The sequence below is a fragment of the Hyla sarda genome, chromosome 13 (genome assembly GCF_029499605.1).
Source record: "Hyla sarda isolate aHylSar1 chromosome 13, aHylSar1.hap1, whole genome shotgun sequence".
Classification (NCBI taxonomy): Eukaryota; Metazoa; Chordata; class Amphibia; order Anura; family Hylidae; genus Hyla; species Hyla sarda.
Genome location: NC_079201.1, coordinates 32,990,278 through 33,012,938, shown reverse-complemented (window position 1 = coordinate 33,012,938; position 22,661 = coordinate 32,990,278). Strand labels below are relative to the sequence as shown.

Sequence of the window (22,661 nt, the reverse complement as noted above, 5' to 3'; positions counted from 1 at the left end):
CTACTCGGCTATGAAGAACACTACTCGGCTATGAAGAACACTACTCGGCTATGAAGAACACTACTCGGCTATGAAGAACACTACTCGCTATGAAGATCACTACTCGGCTATGAAGAACATTACTCGGCTATGAAGAACACTACTCGGCTATGAAGAACACTACTCGGCAATGAAGAACATTACTCGCTATGCAGATCACTACTCGGCTATGAAGAACACTACTCGGCTATGAAGAACATTACTCGCTATGAAGATCACTACTCGGCTATGAAGAGCACTAACCGCTATGAAGAACACTACTCGGCTATGAAGAACACTACTCGGCTATGAAGAACACTACTCGGCTATGAAGAACACTACTCGCCTATAAAGAGCACTACTCGCTATGAAGAACACTACTCGACAATGAAGAACATTACTCGCTATGAAGATCACTACTCGGCTATGAAGAACACTACTCGGCTATGAAGAACATTACTCGCCATGAAGAACACTACTCGGCTATGAAGAGCACTACCCGCTATGAAGAACACTACTCGGCTATGAAGAACACTACTCGGCTATGAAGAACACTACTCGCCTATGAAGAACACTATTCGCTATGAAGAACACTACTCGGCTATGAAGAACACTACTCGGCTATGAAGAACACTACTCGGCTATGAAGAACATTACTCGCTATGAAGATCACTACTCAGCTATGAAGAACACTACTCGGCAAGGAAGAGCACTACACGGCTATGAAGAGCACTACATGGCTATGAAGAGCACTACACGGCTATGAAGAGCACTACTCAGTGGGGTCTCAGCACTGAGAACCTGATGAATCATAACTTTTGACATGTCTGCATTTTTTCATCACAGTAACGCTTTAAGATTTCTGTGGTGAATTTGCAATTTTTGAAGGTGCATCTCTGAGCAAGGATTAGGTTCATTGTTATCAATGGTGTGATTCCTAAGGTTTTCGGTACCAAATCCATGGCAAATAACTGACATATCACTAATCTGCCACAGAATTAAAATCCACACAGAGCCAAAATCTGGGTCAAATCAGATCCACGAGAACATAGACCAAAGATGCAAATGCACCTTCCATAGCTGTCGGCTGAACTTTCATTCAGCTGACAGCTATCTCATCGGATCCCCTCATTATCACTAATGTTTGGCTTGGTTGTATGTTTATGTGTCCAGAAAGGAAAAAGGCAGTTAAAGGGGATGTCTGATCGCGGGATCCCACCACGATCTCCCTGCTGCACTCGGGAGTCGGGTGCAGCGCTAGAGGCTCGTGACCTTACGGCCGCGCTTGTGACGTCATGACCATGCCCCTTCAGTGCAAGTCTATGGGAGGGGGCGTGGCGGCCATAGACTTGCACTGAAGGGGCATGGTCATGACATCACGAGCAGGGCATGGCTGTGACATCATGAGCCTCCACCCCGCATCGCCAGTCATCCGGCACAGAGCAAAGTTCGCTCCGTGCACTGGATGTCTGGGGTGCCGCAGCTGAGATCGCGGGGGTCCCCAGCTTATCCCCTATACAAAGGATAAGAGATAAGAATTCTGGGGGCAGAGTACCCCTTTAAGCAGCTGCATGACTCTTGTGGCAGTGGCTTATCTCTTTCTCATCCCCAACATCATTTATGGGGGGAAAGTTGGGAGGCCGCCATAAACATAAGATGGTTGGTCAGTTCCACAGAAGATGGCAGGTCCAGACAACTTTTCACTGATGTGTATGAAGGCCTTAAAACTTCCCCTCTCCTACCTAGACAGATACAAAACATTAGAGCTCGACCGATTATCGGTATGGCCGATATTATCGTCCGATAATCACGATTTTGGGCATTATCGGTATTGGCAATTACCTTGCCGATAAGCCGATAATGCCCCGCCCCCCGCACCGCTACAGAGAAATATAGCTAAAAAAAGCACAACATACATTTAGAAATGTTTAATGCAACCAAACCAAGGAAGGTCCCGTACTCACAGATATATGTACTGAGAAGACGTCGGCTGAATTCAGAACTGTAGCTACTGGCAGTGGAGCTGGTCTCTGCAACAATTCAGACAATGCATTATATCATAGACTTTAGATCTTAAAAGATTAGGTAAATAGCAGAGCATGACCCATAAAACACTACAAATTCTACTGTGTAGGTATATGGATGGAGGGCTGGTGAAATTATAAACAAAATGGAGATAGCAGACTCAAGGGATACATGACTGGTGAAGAAGTGCATTGAACTAATCGTAGGCATGGGATATTTGCTGATATAACCTATACATTATGGATGATACTACCACATGAGCACATATGACCACTTGGGTACTATTCTGCTGGTTTCACACTACAAAGTACCATTGTTTTGGGACAAACAGATAAAGATGACTTCCCAATGCCAAGCAGCATCCTCATACACAACACACGTTTTCTACATGTAAACAATATCCAGTGGGTATTCTGTATTATGTATGGCGCAGTCCAGCAGGACAGATGATTAATAGGACAGCTGTCAGAGATCATTGCTTCTTAATTTATATTCTCAACATCGCCATGACGACCAAATTGACATGTCTTAGAAAGCGCTGTTAGAGACCGATCCTTGGTGGATTTGTACACATCTGGAGGGTTTACAAAACCCATTAGGAAATACGACAATTATGAAAGCTGGCAGAATACAGGTCCCTTGCTGACCCAGATAAAGGCTCTACAAATAGAAAGGCTAAATAAAGAAATCCTGCATCACAAATCATATGCAAAATAAAACAAAGCAGATCTTAATAGGTTGACAAACAAAAAATCCTTCTATGAAATGGATTGGGAAATACATTTATTATAAGGACAATCACAATTCAAGTTGCATGTAGAAACTGTACAGGGGTATAATCCACCCCATACTTCTGGGACGCCCTGGTCCTTTTTACTGCGCAAATCTCTGTGGCTGTGGCTTTCTATTTGCATTCTGTTCCCCTGCTTACACCCTGGAGGACAGAGGGTGTTAGTGCCAATGGGGCAATACTTGGATGAGGAGGTGCAATGGTATAAACCAACACCAAGTAGAGGAGGGCTAGGCACTATTTTTTTTTATGTTGGCACCCATACACCCTCAATTACTTGTATGAGACAAAAGGTATCATGGCCACAGGCCCATTTCTATTTGCTTCCAAATCCACAAATACACCACAACGGAGGATAACGGAGCGCTGCCCAAAACTTCTTGAAAGATGAGGTTTATTATATTAAAAAGCGTATAACGTGTTTCCAAGCCGGACCGGCTTGACAGCTTGGAACAAAATGTTCTGAAAGCTGGAGCCGGGAGCTCGTGACATCATAGCCCCGCCCCATCATGACGTCACGTGCTCCCTGCGCCAGCTCCAGCGTTTGGAACAGTTTGTTCCAAACGCTGAGCAGCGGAGTACCCCTTTAATCTTAAAGGGGTTGTCCAGAATTAGAGAAATGCTGCAGAAAAACAGTGCCGTGCCTGTCCACAGGTTGTGTGTAGTACTGCAGCTGAATCCAATTCACTTCAAGAGTGCCAAGCTGGAATACCAAGCACAACCTGTGGACAGGAGTGGTGCTATGTTTGCAAGAAAGCAACAACATTTTTCTAATTCTGGACAACCCCTTTAACAGAAGCTCCTACAGTATTCCGTATTAACAGAGCTTCCAACCAAAAATGATCAGTTTTTAAGTAATGATGAATTATGATAAATGGTGTACTCCCATTAATGCAAAGATAAGAGGCCTCATCCTGACGAAACTCCCAATAAAATTCCGCCATGTGACTAGATGCAATCTATGATTTGCAATTTGGACAAAAAAGGACATTGACCCTAACCCCACACAGAAATGTTAATGTATACCGATTTCTGAGGAACTGCGGTTGGAATGGAAGCTGATGAAATCATGCAGCGAGAAATTACACGCATGTTGCATTGACGATGGGGGAACCCCTAGAAGTCTTGTACTGCTTACCTCTAGGATCGATAGGAATATTGTAAGTGTCCCCAAGAACTATTGGCAAAGGAGGGGAGGAAGAGAGGAAAAAGAAGCGAGAAGGAGAGAGGGGCCGAAGAACAGGAGGGAACAGAATATCAGTTTAGTGCACTAAAAGGAGAAGATTAAATTACTAAGTAAAAATGACAGATGGCGCGAAATGAGGAGTTTACACATCTGAATAAGACTGAACTGGAAGTGAAAAATCTTTTTTAAAAAGTGCACACAAGAAAATGTAAAACGGGCCATGTGAGTAACAAAGAAAGGGAGGGTAAATTATAGGAGATATATAAAATGATGGGACTAAAGGGGTTTGTCTGGGAGTTTATAAAAAATAAACATGCTGCAGAAAATAAACTTTACTGGTGTTAAATTCCTCATCGCTTCAACACTGTTCCTCTGATGGTCCTTGCCCAGATTTTTTTATGTTCCTGGAGATATGCTATGCTATACACCCACATGACCACCATAGCCAAGCATTGGCCTCAGCAAAAAAGACTGGCTGCAGGGGTCCCAAAAAAAAAAAAGAAGGCACATCATTATTCCAAAAAATAAAAAAAAAACAGGGACAGGGAGACCATCAGAGCAAGGGGGATTTAACAGGTGAGTATTGTTTGATTTTCTTTATTGTATAACATTTCCTGCAACTAGTATAATGTATTGAACTCTCAGACAGCCCCGTACAAACTATGGTAAAAATGATCAAAGGGGGAGGACCCAAAAATATAAGGAAATAGGTTAATAAGAGTATATGTGATATATATATATATATATATATATATATATGTAAAAAAAATACTGCACGCTGTGTATGTAGGTTTATACATGATAACAACAATGTGAGCCGTGAGTCACTGTGTCCCTAATGACGGTCATTTTAACTGAGAAATATACAGAAGTGGAGAAAATAAGAAGTATAGCTGTGGGTCATCTATATAGATAGGGGAAAGAATGGCAATAAAATAAGGTTGGCTTCTACAGTTTTTTTTTTATATGAAGATATGCTTTGGGACGTTAATGAATGTGGCCCCCAGACACTGAACTCTGTTACCTTGTGACGCAAGCATGGCTCCTGCAGTCTCCTGGAACTCTAGCAGCTGTTGTAGGAAAAGAATGGCCTAGACAGAAAAAGAAAAACGCTTAGGCGAGGTTCACACTACGGAATTTCCGCCTGCAATTCCGCTTTGAAATTGCCGGCAGAAAACCGCTTACTAAAATGTATATTGTAGTGAATGGGTTTCCATTCACAAATTCACACTTCAGAATTTGAGAAGCGGAATTTGTGACCGGAAAATCTGCTTGAACATTTTATTTCCACCTGAAGAATGACGTTGCTCATTCTTCAGGTGGAAATACTTGCGGAACACATTGCAGTCTACTGGAGACTGCAGTGTCCGCGCGGTCCTAGTCGGCGCTGGCCACACTCGGAATCTTCGGGCAGAAATTCTCTTCCAGGAGTTTCCGCAGTGTGAACCTAGCCTTAAGAGCCTGGCCTGGTTCGGGAGAGATTTATCAAAACCTGTCCAGAGGAAAGTTGCTGCGTTGCCCATAGCAACTAGATTGCATATTTCATTTTTTTGAAAAGGCCTCTTAAAAAAAATAATATATATAATAATAATAATAAAATAAAATGAAAGATGCGATCTGATTGGTTGCTATGGGCAACTCAGCAACTTTTCCTCTGGACAGGTCTTGTTAATATCCCCCTAGGTGTTTACACAGGAGATACCAATAGGAAGACTCTCCCTGACCCCTGAAAAACATACAAGGTACCCCTTAAAGGGGTACTCCGCCCCTAGACATCTTATCCCCTATCCAAATGATAGGGGATAAGATGTCAGATCGCCGGGGTCCCGCTGCTGGGGACCCCGGGGATCGCTGCTGCAGCACCCCACTATCATTACTGCGCAGAGCGAGATCTCTCTGCACGTAATGACGGGCAATACAGGGGCCGGAGCATCGTTACGTCACGGCTCCGCCCCTCGTGACGTCACGGCTCGCCCCCGTCAATACAAGTCTATTGGAGGGGGCGTGGCGGTCGTCACACCCCCTGCCATAGACTTGCATTAAGGGGACAGGCCGTGATGTCATGAGGGGCGGAGCCATGACGTCACGCTGCTCCGGCCCCTGTATCGCCAGTCATTACGCACAGAGCGAACTCGCTCTGTGCAGTAATGATAGCGGGGTGCCGCAGCGGCGATCCCCGGGGTCCCCAGCAGCGGGACCGCGGCGATCTAACATCTTATCCCCTATCCTTTGGATAGGGTATAAGATGCCAGGGGTGGAGTACCCCTTTAAGAATTTTTTTTTTTTAATTAAACAAGGTCTGCCTTTGCCAGTCCAAAAAACACTTTGGGGAGATTTATCAAAATTTGTGCAGAGAAAAAGTTGACCAGTTGCCCATAGCAACCAATCAGATCGCTTCTTTCATTTTACAGAGACCCTTTTCAAAATAAAAGAAACAATCTAATTGGTTGCTATGGGCAACTGGTCAACTTTTCCCTCTACACAGGTTTTGATAAATCTTCCCTTCGAACACCACCATTCTGACAGCATTCTTTTACCTTCTATAGAAAACAATGAAACTCACCATAGTCTTTGATGAAACATTTGATACTGCAGTTTTATTGTTCTGTATTGTATTCCAGAGCTGCATTCACAGTTCTGCTGGTTGCAACTGAAATTATGCAATCCTTACAGCTTAAAGGGGTACTCCGGTGGAAAACATTTTTTTTAAATCAACTGGTGCTGGAAAGTTAAACAGATTTGTAAATGACTTCTATTAAAAAATCTTTACCCTTCCAGTACTTTTTAGCAGCTGTATGCTACAGAGGAAAATTATTTTCTTTTTGAATTTTTTTTTGTCTTGACCCCAGTGCTCTCTGCTGACACCTGATGCCCGTATCAGGAACTGTCCAGAGCAGGAGAAAATCCCCATAGCAAACCTATGCTGCTCTGGACAGTTCCTGATATGGACAGAGGTGTCAGCAGTCAGCAAGACAAAAAAGAAATTCAAAAAGAAAAGAATTTCCTCTGTAGCATACAGTCGCTAAAAAGTACTGCAAGGGTAAGGATTTTTTAATAGAAGTCATTTACAAATCTGCTTAACTTTCTGGCACCAGTTGATTTAAAAAAAAATAATAATAATTCCACCGGAGTACCCCTTTAACCCCTTAAGGACGCAGCCCTTTTTCACCTTAAGGACTGAGCCCTTTTTCGCAATTCTGACCACCGTCACTTTACAAATTAATAACGTGAAAACGCTTTTACCGAATATTCTGATTCTGAGATTGTTTTTTCGTGACATATTCTACTTTATTTTGGTGGTAAATTTTCGGCGTTAATTGCATCCTTTTTTGGTGAAAAATCTCAAAATTTCATGAAAATTCAGAAAATTTTGCATTTTTCTAACTTTGAAGCTCTCTGCTTGTAAGGAAAATGGATATTCCAAATAAATTTAATTTTTCTTCACAAACACAATATGTCCACTTTATGTTGGCATCATAAAATGGACATACTTTTGCTTTTTGAAAAAATTAGAGGGCTTCAAAGTAGAGCAGCAATTTTCAAAAATGTCATGAAAATTGCTAAATCTGAAGGGACAGATGTTACAGAACTACAACTCCCAGCATGCCTGGGCAGTCGAGGCATGCTGAGAGTTGTAGTTTGGCAACATCTGGAGGGCTACTGTTTGGGCACCACTGTAACAGTGGTCTCCAAACTGTGACCCTCCAGATGTTGCAAAACTACAACTCCCAGCATGCCCAGACAGCCTTTGGCTCTCTGGGCATGCTGGGAGTTGCAGTTTGGCCCCCCTAGTGGTTGCCACAGTAAAGATCGATTTACTTTCACTTTCAATTCCCCCCCCCACTGTCGATTCCCTACCTGATCAGGATCCTGCAGGCTCCAGCGAAGATCCCAGGTCCCCAGGCATCTTCTCCTGCAGGTACGGCCTCCATAATCTTCCCAGAGCCCCTCGACATCCAGGGGCGGGCAAAATGGGGGGTTGCCATGGCAACCCCCTGTCCTGCACTGCCATTGGTCAGAACTCATTCTGAGTAATGGCAGGGGATAGGAGTGGATCGCAGCTTTGCGATCTCACTCCAATCCTTTAGGCTGATCGGGGTTGTTGCTGAACACTCCGATCAGCCCTATTTTCCGGGTGATCGGGTCACCCGATCAGCCCGGAATTGAAGAAAATCGCATGTCTGAATTGACATGCGATTTTCTCCGATCGCCGACATGGGGGGGTCTCAGGACCCCCCTGGGCGATGTGCCAGGGTGCCTGCTGAATGATTTCAGCAGGCATCCGGCTCCGGTCCCCAACCGGCTAGCGGTGGGGACCGGATTTCCCACGGGCGTATGGATACGTCCTCGGTCCTTAAGGACTCGGAATGCAGGGCGTATCCATACGCCCTGTGTCCTGAAGAGGTTAAGGACTCAGCCCATTTTGGCCTTAAGGACTCAGACAATTAAATTTTTACGTTTTCATTTTTTCCTCCTCGCCTTCTAAAAATCATAACTCTCTTATATTTCCATCCACAGACTAGTATGAGGGCTTGTTTTTTGCGTGACCAGTTGTTATATCATAAAATGTATGGTGCAACCAAAAAAACACTATTTTTGTGGGGAAATTAAAACGAAAAACGCAATTTTTCTAATTTTGGAAGGTTTCGTTTTCACGCCGTACAATTTATGGTAAAAATGACATGTGTTCTTTATTCTGAGGGTCAATACGATTAAAATGATACCCATTATTACGTACTTTTCTATTATTGTTGCGCTTAAAAAAAATCACAAACTTTTTAACCAAATTAGTACGTTTATAATCCCTTTATTTTGATGACCTCTAACTTTTTTATTTTTCCGTATAAGCGGCGGTATGGGGGCTCATTTTTTGCGCCATGATCTGTACTTTTTTTTGATTCCACATTTGCATATAAAAAACTTTTAATACATTTTTTATAATTTTTTTTTTTAATAAAATGTATTAAAAAAGTAGCAATTTTTGACTTTTTTTTTTTCCGTTCACGCCGTTCACCGTACGGGATCATTAACATTTTATTTTAATAGTTCGGACATTTACGCACGCGGCGATACCAAATATGTCTATAAAATTTATTTTTTTACGCTTTTTGGGGGTAAAATAGGAAAAAACGGACGTTTTACTTTTTTATTGGGGGAGGGGATTTTACTTTTACTTTTACATTTTTTTTTACGCTTTAATAGTCCCCATAGGTGACTATTCATAGCAATACCATGATTGCTAATACTGATCTGTTCTATGTATAGGACATAGAACAGATCAGTGTTATCGGCTATCTTCTGTTCTGGCCTGCTCAATCTCAGACCAGAGCAGGAGACGCCGGGAGCCGGGCGGAGGAAGGTGAGGGGACCTCCGTGCGGTGTTCTGAATGATCGGATCCCCGCAGCAGCGCTGCGGGCGATCCGATCATTCATTCAAATCGCGCACTGCAGCAGATGCCGGGATCTGTATTGATCCCGGCACCTGAGGGGTTAATGGCAGACGCCCGCGAGATCGCGGGTGTCGGACATTGCGGCGGGTCCCTGGCTGCGATCAGCAGCCGGGATCAGCCGCGCATTACACGGGCATCGCTCCGATGCCCGTGGTTATGCACAGGACGTAAATGTACGTCCTGGTGCGTTAAGTACCACCGCACCAGGACGTACATTTACGTCCTGCGTCCTTTAGGGGTTAAGGGCAGGGTCACACGGGGTGCGTTCAGAGCATATTTCACGCAGTGGACACACCAACGGCAGTAACAGAGGGACTGCAGAGTGGGCTCCTGGCGATAGCCGGGAGCCCGCCCTGCAGTCCCTCTGTGACTGCCGTTAGCGCATCTGCAGCGTGAAATACGCTGCGGATACGCCCCATGTGACCCTGCCCTAAAAGGGGTTATCCAGCAGAAGAAAAATAAATACTTTTCCTCTCTCCTGGTGCTCAACTTCTGCCAGGTACTGCTTTGCGACCATTGAATGAGGGCAAAAACATGCATACACGCGGTGAGTACTGGCTGCAGAATATTGGCCAATGTTTCAGTGATCATTCCCAGGGCTGCTCCCTCTCAATGCCTATTCACTGTCAATCGACTTGTACATAGTGGATTAGTGTTCATACTGTGCATCTCTCTGGCCATGTAAAAGGAACCTTTGTCAATGTCCTATACTGTCATGTTCTCAGTTTAGCTTTTTCTTTACAGATTACTGTATAGTTCCTTATCATGTAGATACTAGATTTAGAAAGCAAGCCTCTGGAATAAATCGACAGTGGGCAGGAATTAAACGGGTACTCCAGTGGGAAAAAATATTCTCAAATTAACTGGTGCCAAAAAGTTTAACAGATTTGTTAATTACTTCTATTAAAAAATCTTAATCCTTCCAGTACTTATTAGCTGCTCAATACTACAGAGGAAATTATTTTCTTTTTGGACACTGTCTGTCCACAGTGCTCTCTACTGACACATCTGTCCATATTAGGAACTGTCCAGAGCAGCATATGTTTGCTATGGGGATTTTCTCCTGCTCTGCACAGTTCCTGACATGGACAGAGGTGTCAGCAGAGAGCACTTTACCGACAGAAAAGAAATCCAAAAAGAAAAGAATTTCCTCTGTAGTATTCAGCAGCTGATAATTACTGGAAGGATTAAGATTTTTTAATAGAAGTAATTTAGAAATCTGTTTAACTTTCTGGCACCAGTGGATTAAAAAAAAAAAAAATAAATAAAATAAGTCCACCTGAGTACCCCTTTAATGGTGAGGCACCCTGGGAAAAAGGTAATGCTGGGAAATTGGCTTATAGGCCTGAAGACAGGTGATGGCTAACGTATAAGAGCAAGATAAGTAAAGCAAAGAAAAGGCCTAAAATAACGGGGGAATTAGGGGAATATTTGCTGTTTTCGCTAGTGTGTGCCAAATGGGCATGGTTCAACAGAAAAGGGGTCTGGTTTTGAGCAAAGGTGACGTGACCACCCCATCAGATTTATGGCAGTTTACACTGTGAAACCAGCATAACCTGCTATTCAAATCTCCACTTGTTCAGAACTAACATAGATTTCAGCACATGCGCATGGGCATGCCTTTACATAAGCCCAGCGAGCCTGTGCGCTAGTGGGGCTTTTTTTTTTTGGACCAGCAAGGTCTTGATAAGTGCCCCCCTTAGTGTTACAGGTACCATATTACGTGTCTAGAAAGAAATCACATTCAGTTATATAAACTTTAGCAAGATCTCTCTCATAGGCCTATAAAATAAATGTTTAAAAAAAAAAACAATAGCTTCTTCAATAAACACACATTACAACATTAAGTACACATCAACTCAATTAACCCAGATGGTGACCTATACTCACATTGCTGGTAAGTTCATGCACAGTGCCATCTTTAGACATGCTGTTCTCCTTATCAGGATCGCTCTAAGAATCATAAAAAGAGAGATAACTTGCTTCCTATTCCATAAAGTGAATGTGTTGCCTAGATTTTTTATTTTTTTTTTACTTCAGCATCCCAATTTTTATAGCAAATATTCCTTACTAAGATCAATAGGGAAAAGAAAATCTGCAATAAATCTAGAATCTAGTAGATTATGTTTGCGTGTGAATGCGGATAACTGTATTAAAAAAAAAATGAAAAAAATAAAAATAAAAAAACACTGATGTGGTACAAAATTGTCTTGCAGTACTCCCTGCAGATTTGCCCTGGGCATTTTGTATTCTAATATGGTTAAATAGTGGTGTTAAAGGGGTACTCTGTGCCTAGATATTGTATCCTCTATCCTAGGGGATAAGATGCCTGATGGTGGGGGCAGCCAAGAACCAGAGTCTGACCACCATCCCCCCAACCAAGTACTCCGTGAATGCACCCGGTGTTCTTACATTATATTTAGTACAATGGGTTTGGGCGGCCGTGGTCGTGATGTCACGCCACACCACCTCCATTCATGTCTATGGGAGGGGACGTGACGACCCCCTCCCACAGACATGAATGGAGGGGCATGGCATGACATCACAACCAAAGCACTATGTTCAGATCGCTGAGTGCCCTCACAAGATCATGGGGGGGTCCCCTTTGGATAGGGGATAAAAAGTCTAGGGCCGGGGTACTCCAACTCTGAACTTAAGCTAGCCCTGCAATAAAGACAAATGTCGGCCAAACATTTTCAGACTCTGAAAAAAAAAGTTTACCTGATCTCTTAAACGGTAGATGGCTCTTTCTCCATGACAATAGTGGAAGAATATATAGCAAACATACAGTGCACACCAGCTCTGACCCTCTCTATTGTTCCTCTTGCATGAATAGCCTGGAGTCCTGGCCACTAATCCACATGCATAGTTTTTTCCAAAAGGAACGATCCAGCTAAAGGAAACTTCAGTAAACTTTGATTTATTGAAAATCTTGAAAAACGTGTACATCCATGGACACAAGAACTATAATCCAACGTGTTTCGGTTAACCCATAAACTTAATCATGGACCACAGTTCTTGTGTCCATGGATATACACGTTTTTAAACATGTTCAATAAACTGAAGTTTTACTGAAGTTTCCCTTTTGCTGGATCATTCCTTTTGGAAAAACTATGAATAGTGGAAGATAGGTTTCATTCAGTCAGCCAGCGATCGGGACACTAAAACTTCTATTTTATTGGAGACGCTATCCCAGTGATCGTTTTTTTAGAGGTCATTTTACAGGTAGGCTGAAGGCCACTGCTTTGTTGTGAGTGGTGGTGGAACCAGTGTTATTGGAGTCCCCTTTCACTATACTGCTTGGTGTCACCTTTTACTGTACTCCTTGTCTGTTCTAAGAAGAAAGGCATTACTGGGAAATATACAAAACAGGAAGTCTCAGCTTAATTTTGGCCCTAGAGGCCAGAATGAAAATTGCAAGATTTCAGGATTATTTTAAAACATAGATAGTGAAAAAAAATCACAAAAAGTCTTTAAAAAATACAGTTAACATAAAAACATAATTTAAACAATGGGTCATTTTTTATGACATATTCCTTTTCCTGACACACAGTTCAGCAACCCCAACATCTATTCACAAGAATGCGCACATAGGTTACATTTACGAGTAACCATCATAGTATCTGAAACACGTTAGGTATGTGTGCTTTTTCTGCATATTTATAATAGATGTTGGAGTTGCTGAACGGTGTGAAAAACTTTTAACACTGCATTGAACCTATATTCTCTAATCACTGGCTGAGGCAGGACATAGCTCTGACCAGGGATTGGCTGAGCAGCAGTATGACACACTGGGTCCCATTCAACTCCAGGCCTAGGCATTGTGCTATCCCTCAGGAAGAGATCGCAGCCAAGAACCAGAGGAGAACACAGGAGGCACTGTGGGAGTGCTGGAGGTGAGTACAGGCTTAATATATATATATATATATATATATATATATATATATATATGTGTGCATTGTTCTGGGAAAAAAAAACATCCCAGGACCTGCATGGTTTTATAAGGTTTAACCTAAAAGTAGTAGGTACACGGTAAATTTAGTGCTCTCCCTGTTGTTACTGAGCCACAGAGAGAGCCCCTTCGATGGTGCTATTTCTACTTTTCTCCATTTCAGGGGGTGGGACCAGAGCTGGGTCGTTTGCTAGGAGACCACACACCGTTATTTCCTCTGTTCCTTCTCTAGTCAATCACCGCAAAGCATAACCTACTCCTCTCTGCTATGCCATGACACTGTGCTGGGGAAAGTGCACTGAACAGATTTGCATTGTGCTGAGCTGATGATTAATACTGTACACTACTATAGATGACATGTGGGGTAGAAGGGGTTACTGATGTACTGGATTTTTGCAAGGTGCTAATTGAGCAGACATGAAAGAAACAGTAGGAGCAATGAAAGGGTTACTCTAAGCACTTAACAGGCTGACACAGTGCTGGGGGTTTATACAGTCCACTACAATAGATAGCATGTGGGAGGATAAGGAGATCCATAGTTAGTACGGTTGAAAAACGACACATGTCCATCAAGTTCAACCAAGGAGGTGAAGGGAAGGGGTATGGGTTACTGATGCACTGGCTCTGCAAGGTGCAATGTGCAGAAAGGAAATATTCAGCAACAGCAAATCAAGGAAAGGGTTACACTAAGCACTGCTGCTGCTTAGATGTGTGGTAAGCCTTGCTTTACCTTGCATGGACAGTATAGATCCTCTGGACACTGCGATTGCAGGGTACACAGTCTCTCTCTCTCTCTCTCTCTCTCTCAAACATAGCAGTGGCTAAGCTCCACCCCAATCCCTGTAATTTGTCTTGCTAAGGCTGTTCCTAGAAATGGATTTATCCCAACAATGGACAGTGGACAACAGATTGCAGGAAAGGGAGACAACTAATCACCAAGGCATTACAGCAGTTTTTTGCAGGGTAAGAACTCACTTTGGAAAATAAAGTGATTTACAAGTATGGTGGAAACCACATAGGCTTGCACATGAAGGGAAGTTGTTTGAAACTACTATTTAAAATCCAACATGCCCGAACTTTATTTTTCAAGTTTATGGCCAGCTTTACTCTGTGAAATTTAGTTAATTTCCTAAAGACAGAATCACAATCCAAATTACCTTAATACTGTCTGCAAAATCCTCTAGTGCTTTGGCTCCAGTGGTTTCTATAGAAGTTATAAGGTTTGGCAGCTTGTTCTTGGTGCTGGCAGCAGTCCCCTACATACAGAGCATAGAGAATGTTAAACAATCATGAAAAATCCTACATTGTTTTCTTAGAGTATTGTTAACACGAAGCAGTTGAGGAGTAGAATGCATCTCTTAGCACTCACCTGAAGAACTTTGTCAAACTCAGGTTTGGTCAGTTTGAGATGCCGTAGTATGGGGAAGATGCTCAAAACAGATGTGAAATCGTGCCTGGAATTGGCTTTCTTGGCAGCAAACACAATATTTTCCCCTTCAAGAATAAGATTATCCATTGTCTCCTAAATAAATTGAGATAGATCAGTAAACATGATAAAGGTCTAAAACTAATCTAAGCTCACCAAAGCCAAAAATAGCAGACCTGAATAAGAGAATCAAAGGTCTTCTTCTGGTGGTGCTCAGGAATGATATCTACAAGAAGCTGGTACTCGCTCTGGGCCAGTCTCACAAAGGCACTGATACAGTAAATGTATGTGTCTGTCTCCAGATCCAGCACATCTTCCTTCCCTAGAACAGTAAAGTCACATATAATGCTAGAAAATGCATTTGATCTACTGTATATCAAATGTATAAAGACCTAAACCTTCTTTACGAGTTAAAAAGGGGTCTGTCAGCTCATTGTAGAATGGTGAACTACAGTGTCGGAAAGATGCTGGTAAATGAACCGAGCCCGAAAGATGGAGGGGCAAAGGCACAAGGAAGCGAACAAAGTGACAGCATCTCATCAACACATTATGTAGGTTAAAATGCTAAAATGAGTGGTCAGACCCCCTTCAAATACCCATCACCAAGGGAACCAGCACTCACCTAAAGTTGCACTGTGTTTCTCCCCCACAGCATCTCCGTGGTATCTGCTGCGTGAATCTTGCTCAAGACCTAATTGGTGGTTAGGGGGAGGCAGGGGGAGAGTGTTATCCAGCACTTTACACTGAAGCCTGTGCCTCAGAGAGTGGCTGTCCGGTGTCCGAAATGGGAAAAGGTCCAGCATGGGGAATGATCTAGTGATGCTTCTTGTACAAAGCAAGGGCAATTCAAAGACATACAGGCTGCAGTCTTCTATTACAGTTATGTTCCAATGACATAACTCATTTAGTGATATAATCTTTCTTTAGATAGATAATAATATAGTTATTGCCTGCTTTAGAAGTGGACCTGCCACCTATCCCACATGTCTGTTTTGGGAAATACTTGTCTTCCCCATGAAATGAACAATGCGGGATCATTGTCTCTTAAGGCCCACCCACCTCTGCACTAATGATTTATAAAGTGGTTATTTTTTAACCCTGTCCTGTGAGTCCATGCCTGATTTATTAGATGTAATATCCTGCTGGCCTTAGAAGCAGCTGCTTGACATTGCATGCGGTTCTGTAGCCTATGACCGACAAGTACACCCAAAACCTTCTCTATCAGTGATTCTCCCAGTTTTACATCCCCTTGGACATATAATGCATGCAGGTTTTTTGTACTTATGTACTCATAACTTTACATTTATCCACATTCAACTTTATTTGCCAAGTGTATGCCAAAACTACACTAAGGCATTATTGCTGGTAAAGGGTAAATCTGCTAGGGTAAGACACAGCTGCTTCTAAAGGGATATTGAGTCTTTTACACACAACCAGCCTGCAACAGGCACAGCAAGTCAGACTACACTGAATAGAAAGTTTACTTCAGCTGGTAACCGCTCCTTCTCCTCATGCTTTTCCATAATACATAGGCCTATAATGCCCCAGTTGCAGTAATGTAGTGTCTTCATAAAGACGGTATGCGGTAGGCTTCCAGAAGAAAGCCTACCTAAGGGGTAACCTGTGCACCCTATTAAAAAGAGGAGTGAGGGTCTTCTTCATAAATGTATTAAGAACCCATGATGTGAAATATTCAGTACAATTAGTGCCTTCAATTTTCTCAAGGGCTCCTATTTAGTGAAAGTTTTGACAAAGGCAATTTTCTAAATCCTCAAGTTCTTCTTTCATCACTTCTATAGCTGTTGGTGTAGTGGCATCTCTCTTTTCATGGGCGCCATGAAGTCTTTTAGATCATTAAATCTCTCTTCCAAGGCATGGGTGTGTTCAGAAAACTTTTTAATGTCCTCTCTATGCCTCCAAGTCAGAAAGGGACCTGCTGCATTCACATAACTATTAAAATATATGCCAGTGTAGGTTGTTTGAGATGGATGCATCACTATGCATTGACATTGATGACTACATCAGTGCACAGCTGGTCATTCTCCCCATTACTAATAATCTGTAGTTATAATTGGTCTTCAGGAGCTCTAAGGAAATGCAAGTATTTACTAAAACAGACATGTCAAAAAGTGCCTTCATAACTTAAGCATTTCTGGTTCCTGCCATTAGCTCCCACCAAGTAATCCCAGATCAAGAAAAGTAAAATCATCTACAAATGATAGGTGCATTTACCTTCAAGGACGCCAAGGCTGGACCCTCCCTTTTTCCCATCATGCCCGTGCTGAGAGTATTGTTTGAGCAGATTCTGAGCCTTTCGGATAGTGCCTGTCACCAAGTGGAAAGCGGGAAGAAGAGAAATGCAACAAGGGAGGAAAAAAATCTTAAAGAATGAGCTGGAAGATGTCCAAACACCAACAAATGGATGAAAAAGCACCAGGGAAGAATAAGAAAGGGACATTTGTGAGTAAAGATTATTTTCCCAATAGTGTTAGAGGGACATTTCATAGCCACCAAACCCAATTGCATGCTGTTACATCTGGCATCAGGAAGACTAAGCCGATGGATATTCAAGTCTATGTTTTCAAGCCAAAATATCAGATCTGTAAATGATAGATAGACAGACAGATGAAGGTACATATAGATACCAGAATAATTGCAGCACTCCCAAGAATTCAAGTAAAAATTATATTGTTTATTCACCCATGTGCAGAGGGAAAGTTTCAACTTAGTACAGAGCCTTTTACCAAACCTTGAAAAAGGCTCAGGACTAAAATGAAACTTTGCTGATGCACATGGGTAACTAATCTACAATTTTTTGCTTAAATTCCTTGGGAGTGCTGCGATTATTCTGCATTTTGTATCCTGTGGACCGTGGGTCAAGGTCTGGCTCTATCAATTACTTAAATTGCATGGATATCGGGTTTCCAAAGGAATTCTGCTGGTTTCTATTGAAAAGGCAACAAGCTCACCTTACTAAGATGATCCCTTATAGCATATGAACAGCATAAAGGGGATTACCACTAAGGAACCATAATCAAGGCCTCCATACATTAGAAAAAAAAACACATCCAACCCACTAATTTTGACAGGAGCAGCCACATACTTTAAAAGAGAACCTATTATCGGACCTAATGGTTCTGAGAAAAATGCAATAACTGACAGTATATGAAAATCATTTCAAATACATATTATTAGAAAATTCAGTTTTACTTTAATTTAAGCACACTTCAATCTAGTGAAGGAAGCGGATTTTGGAAGGTGTTTTTCTGCTAGACTAGGATACAGCTGCTTGAAAGGGTTAAACTGCCAGACTAAGGCATTACTTCTGGGAAAGGGTTAATCTGCTAGTGGAAGACTCAGCTGCTTCTAAGGAGTTAATGTCTCTTACAAACAGCCAGCCTGCAACAGGCATAGCTTAGAAGGAGGAAGTCTCACAGAGCTGATCCTTTACTGATGCCCATTTTAGCCCAACTCCTTTTCTTAAAAGGCCAGCCTTTAGTACTAACAAGCAAAAATATATTTAAAGAGTACCTGTCACCAAACTAAACTTTTAATATATTTTTCCTTATGTAATTATAAGCCACTTTGCTATTTACTTGCTGTTAAAATTCTCAACCTTTATATGTGTTAAAATGTGATTGAAAAAAACAGCCACTAGGTGGCTCTGTTCTGTTCCTTGCACAAGTCAAACAATTAGTTTGGACTCCACCCGGACTTGGAAAAGTCCAAACCCTTTACATGTATCCCCCTTTTGATCTTAAGACACATAAGCTGCTGCCATAAGTGACTGGCTGCTGCTTATTTCCCCTCTTCCCATTAAGAACACATGCAGCTTAACCCAGCCAAGCATCCATGTGTATTAGGGGCTGTTGTTCAAACAAGCATTTTAACCAAGGCATATGGTCACCTTTGAAGCGTTACGGCTATTTAAATTAACTTTCACATGTCACACAATGCTATGACCCCTAGTGATAGCTAGATATAGCCAGGTGAAGCACACAGCAGCATGCTTTACTCCCAGCTAATAGCTCAATGCAGGAGACTTATAATGGAGCTGTCTCCTGTAGTGTCTCAGCACTGAGATCCTGACAGATTTTAACTTTCGACAACTCTGTTCAACAGGTCAAAAGTTGATTTAAAGTGGTAATTCAACATAAAGTGACTTTAGCAATTACCTGCCAGACAGTAATGAACATGTTTAGGAAGGATCTGTGCTTGTCTTTGGGCTAAATTGCTGTGTTGTTATTCCACCATAACACTGCTACATTTTTTTTTTTTTTGTGAAATAGCAATTTCCTGTTGAAGTTCCCTTCCTCCAACTACAATTCCCAGGATCTCTTGTTTGTAAGTGTGAGATCACTTCTCCCTCCCAAACATCAGTCACCTCACCCATTGCAACACAGCTGAGCTCTCTCCCATGTGTGCTATGCTTGAAACTGCAATTCCCTGCAGCCCTGTGGAGAATAATCTCCCTTCTCACCCAGCGGTTGCTCCACCCATTAAAGCATAGACAGGCTCCGTTTCAACACCTGACTGTAATTTCTTGGACCACACTGCAACCTGGCAAAAGCTAAGACAACACTCATTTTGTGTGCTGCTAAAAATGAACATCCGGGCAAAGATCACAGAAGAATGCTGGGACCATCCATTAAACACAGATACAGACATTATATCATGATTTACGCTAACTTTACAGCTCCTGTAGCACAGTCAAATAAAAGAAAAATACTGGAATACCCCTTAAAATGACCAGAGCAGAGAACAGCCAACAAAGAGCAGTATTACAGTGATCCCTCAACTTACAATGGCCTCAACATAGTTTCAACATACAGTGGTCTTTTTTGGACCATTGTAACTTGAAACCAGACTCAACATACAATGCTACAGACAGTCCAGATCTGCAAAACGTGTCAATGGTTGGAAGAGATAACCAATCAGAATGGGCATTCATTGGTAAAACACCTGTATAACTGAAGCGTATGCACTGAACTCCTGTCTGGTAGCTCCCCCTACAGTACAGGGAGGTATTACATGTTCTGTACTACTCTTAACCTGTGCCAGGGTTAGCTGCTCCTTTGGACACAAGGTGAGGACGGCTTCATTTTCTTTTTTTTTTTTATTTCTTTTTTTAGGACATTTCGTGTACTTTACAGGACCCCGAAGAAGCTCCTGTCCTCTACATAGACAGTGATTACAGCTCCCAGCAGATCTTTCTTACTTTTATATGGAAGGACTTGCTATATCTGTATTAGTTATCTACTTATTTATGTTTAATCCTCACTTTTTCCTATTTTTGGATGACATTTTGGTGGCTTCAGAACCAATTACCAGGTTTCCATAGAGTTATGGTCTCTACATACAATGGTCGCCCTGGAACCAATCAATATTGTAACTTGAGGGACCACTGCATATCTGAATGCCTGCTATATAATATAACATTTCGTAATATGACAGCTAGGTTTCTGAAGCAGTATCCTAGGCAGTCAACAGAATTTTTGGCTTGAAAACCTCAAAATGATCAATGTTGCCATTTTTATTACATTTTATTTAACATTTAAAGCTATAGAAAGCAGAGTTGACCTCCATGTCCACCTATTATTGGAGTTGACCTCCATGTCTACCTATTTTCTGGAGCAAGACTAACAGCATGCTTAGCAGAGAATACACCAAGGGTTTATTAGATTTGCAGTACATCTCCCACCAATCATCATAAATTAGGAAAAGAAGATAGGAAACGGGAATGCTTGTCTCCCACCCACTACTCTCGGACACACGGAGTGGCCTTAACTCGGCTGCAGGCTGACAAAACAAAAATGTAACATTAATATGTATTAAACAAAATGACACTATAAGACAATGCAGAAGTAACAACAGAATTCAGAGAACAGCCCGACACATCAGCATACAACAGGCATTGTGAATTTTGATGGCCTTAAGGGGGTACTCCACTGGCCAGTGTTTGGCCACGCCCCCTCATGCCGTTACACCCCACCCCTCAATGCAAGCCTGTGGGAGGGAGCGTGGCTGCCGCCACGCCCCCTCCCATGGACTTGCATTGAGGGGGTGAGGTGTGACGTCATGAGGGTGCGTGACCAACCCCATCAGAAGAAGCACAGCGTTCGGAACTAAATGTTCCGAACGCTGGCCAGTGGTGTACCCCTTTAATAGTTCTATACCCATGGCTAACCCCAAGGTAAGCAGGAACAGCTATGCAGCAGCAATGCTCTTATTATTTAGATGCAGAAGCTGGCTGGAAGCAGAGTTATAAGAGGCTACAAACACCTTCACGCATTTATGATGCATGTTTCTTGCTTATGCTGGCATTGCTCGCTGCAGAGAACCATTGTTTTTACCTGGTATGAAGACTGCTTGTCATCAGGACATACAAGAGAGGAAATAACCAAGTCATTACACCCCCAGAAGGGAACTAAAAGGGAAATACTTCTCATTTACAGTAAATTGAAACATGTACTTGGTTTTGTTCCCATATGTCCCGAGATCCAGAAGCACCTTGTATGGGTACAGTAGATGCAACTGGTCACCTCCACTGCTCCATCGGCCCAAATCGAGCATGCTTGTTGACCTATGGGCACCTGACAACTTACCGAATCGAAAAACACTGCACAAAAATGTTTTTTTTTTTATATCACAAAACAGAGGTAAACTATGCCAGATCGTGGGACATTTGGAAAACCAGACAAAGGCGTACTTCGCTGCTCAGCGTTTGAAACAAACTGTTCCGAACGCTGGAGCCTGGAGCTCAGGACGTCATAGCCACGTCCCCTCATGACGTCATGCCCCACCCCCTCAATGCAAGTCTATGGTAGGTGGCGTGACGTCACGAGCTCCCGGCTTCAGCGTTGTGAACAGTTTGTTCTAAAGAGTACCCCTTTAATAATGTTTTCAGGAGGCAAAACAGCATTCTCCCCGCAAGCCATTCATTTTAAGTAGCCTCATCTTGAGCATTTATGGCATATCCACAAGATATGACATAAATGCCTTGAAAATACATGGGTCAAAATCTAATACTCTCACCTATTAGAAGAAAATGGGGCAATGTTTGGGCCTTTCCCTACCTCCCATGGAGTGAGTCCAGCTCTCTATTAATTACAAAGGTCAAAACCATGGGGGAGATTTATCAAGACCTGTCCAGAGGAAAAGTTTCTCATAGCAACCAATCAGATCGCTTCTTTCACTTTTGAAAAGGCCTATGAAAATTGAAAGAAGCGATCTGATTGGTTGCTATGGGCAACTCAGCAACTTTTCCTCTAAACAAATTTTGATAAATCTCCCCCCATATGTAGATAAGGGATGGATCACAATTCTTCACTATACACTATATGGACATAAGTATTAGGACATCTACACCTTACATTTACAGGAACTTTTAGGACATCCTATTTTAAAGCATACCCGTCAGATCCATCAAAAATTAAATTTTTTCATATATCACTCAGTACCTAATCCTGACCATGTACATCTAATTTTTATGTGTCTAGCACCTTTATTTATTTTTTATTGCACTTTTAATTTGGCTCACTAGTCTGAATTCCTCTCAAAGGGAGGGGGCGTGGCCTCACTGTGCAGGTCTCCGCCCCCTCCCTCAGTATGCTGTCTGCTCACATCTCCCCTAGCATTAACAAAACTACAACTCCCAGCATGTCCTCACTGACAGTAGCGGGACACAAGCTGACAGTGGGAGGATTTTTCCTCCAGCTCTGAGTCCTGCGCTCACAGCTGTCAATCAAGGAAGTGTGTCCATGACATAGGTGATGATGCATGGACACAGCAGGACTAGTATGTGTCCAAGCAGG

General features: G+C 42.4%; 1 protein-coding gene across 6 annotated transcripts in view; it reads right to left on the bottom strand.

Annotated features, from left to right (window-relative positions):
* EXOC7 (exocyst complex component 7) overlaps nt 1-22,661 on the bottom strand; it is a 59,058-nt gene that overhangs the window by 23,252 nt on the left and 13,145 nt on the right. The window contains exons 7-16 of one of the 6 annotated variants that reach the window (XM_056549568.1): nt 21,201-21,212; nt 17,080-17,172; nt 15,470-15,538; nt 15,024-15,169; nt 14,791-14,943; nt 14,579-14,677; nt 11,360-11,422; nt 5,044-5,110; nt 3,972-4,010; nt 1,983-2,048 (exon numbers count right to left, since the gene is read on the bottom strand). In XM_056549568.1, the coding sequence (XP_056405543.1) occupies nt 1,983-2,048; nt 3,972-4,010; nt 5,044-5,110; nt 11,360-11,422; nt 14,579-14,677; nt 14,791-14,943; nt 15,024-15,169; nt 15,470-15,538; nt 17,080-17,172; nt 21,201-21,212 (807 nt within the window). The remainder of the gene's footprint in view (nt 1-1,982; nt 2,049-3,971; nt 4,011-5,043; nt 5,111-11,359; nt 11,423-14,578; nt 14,678-14,790; nt 14,944-15,023; nt 15,170-15,469; nt 15,539-17,079; nt 17,173-21,200; nt 21,213-22,661) is intronic. The other 5 variants (XM_056549563.1, XM_056549565.1, XM_056549564.1 and 2 more) reach the window with 5 other exon arrangements.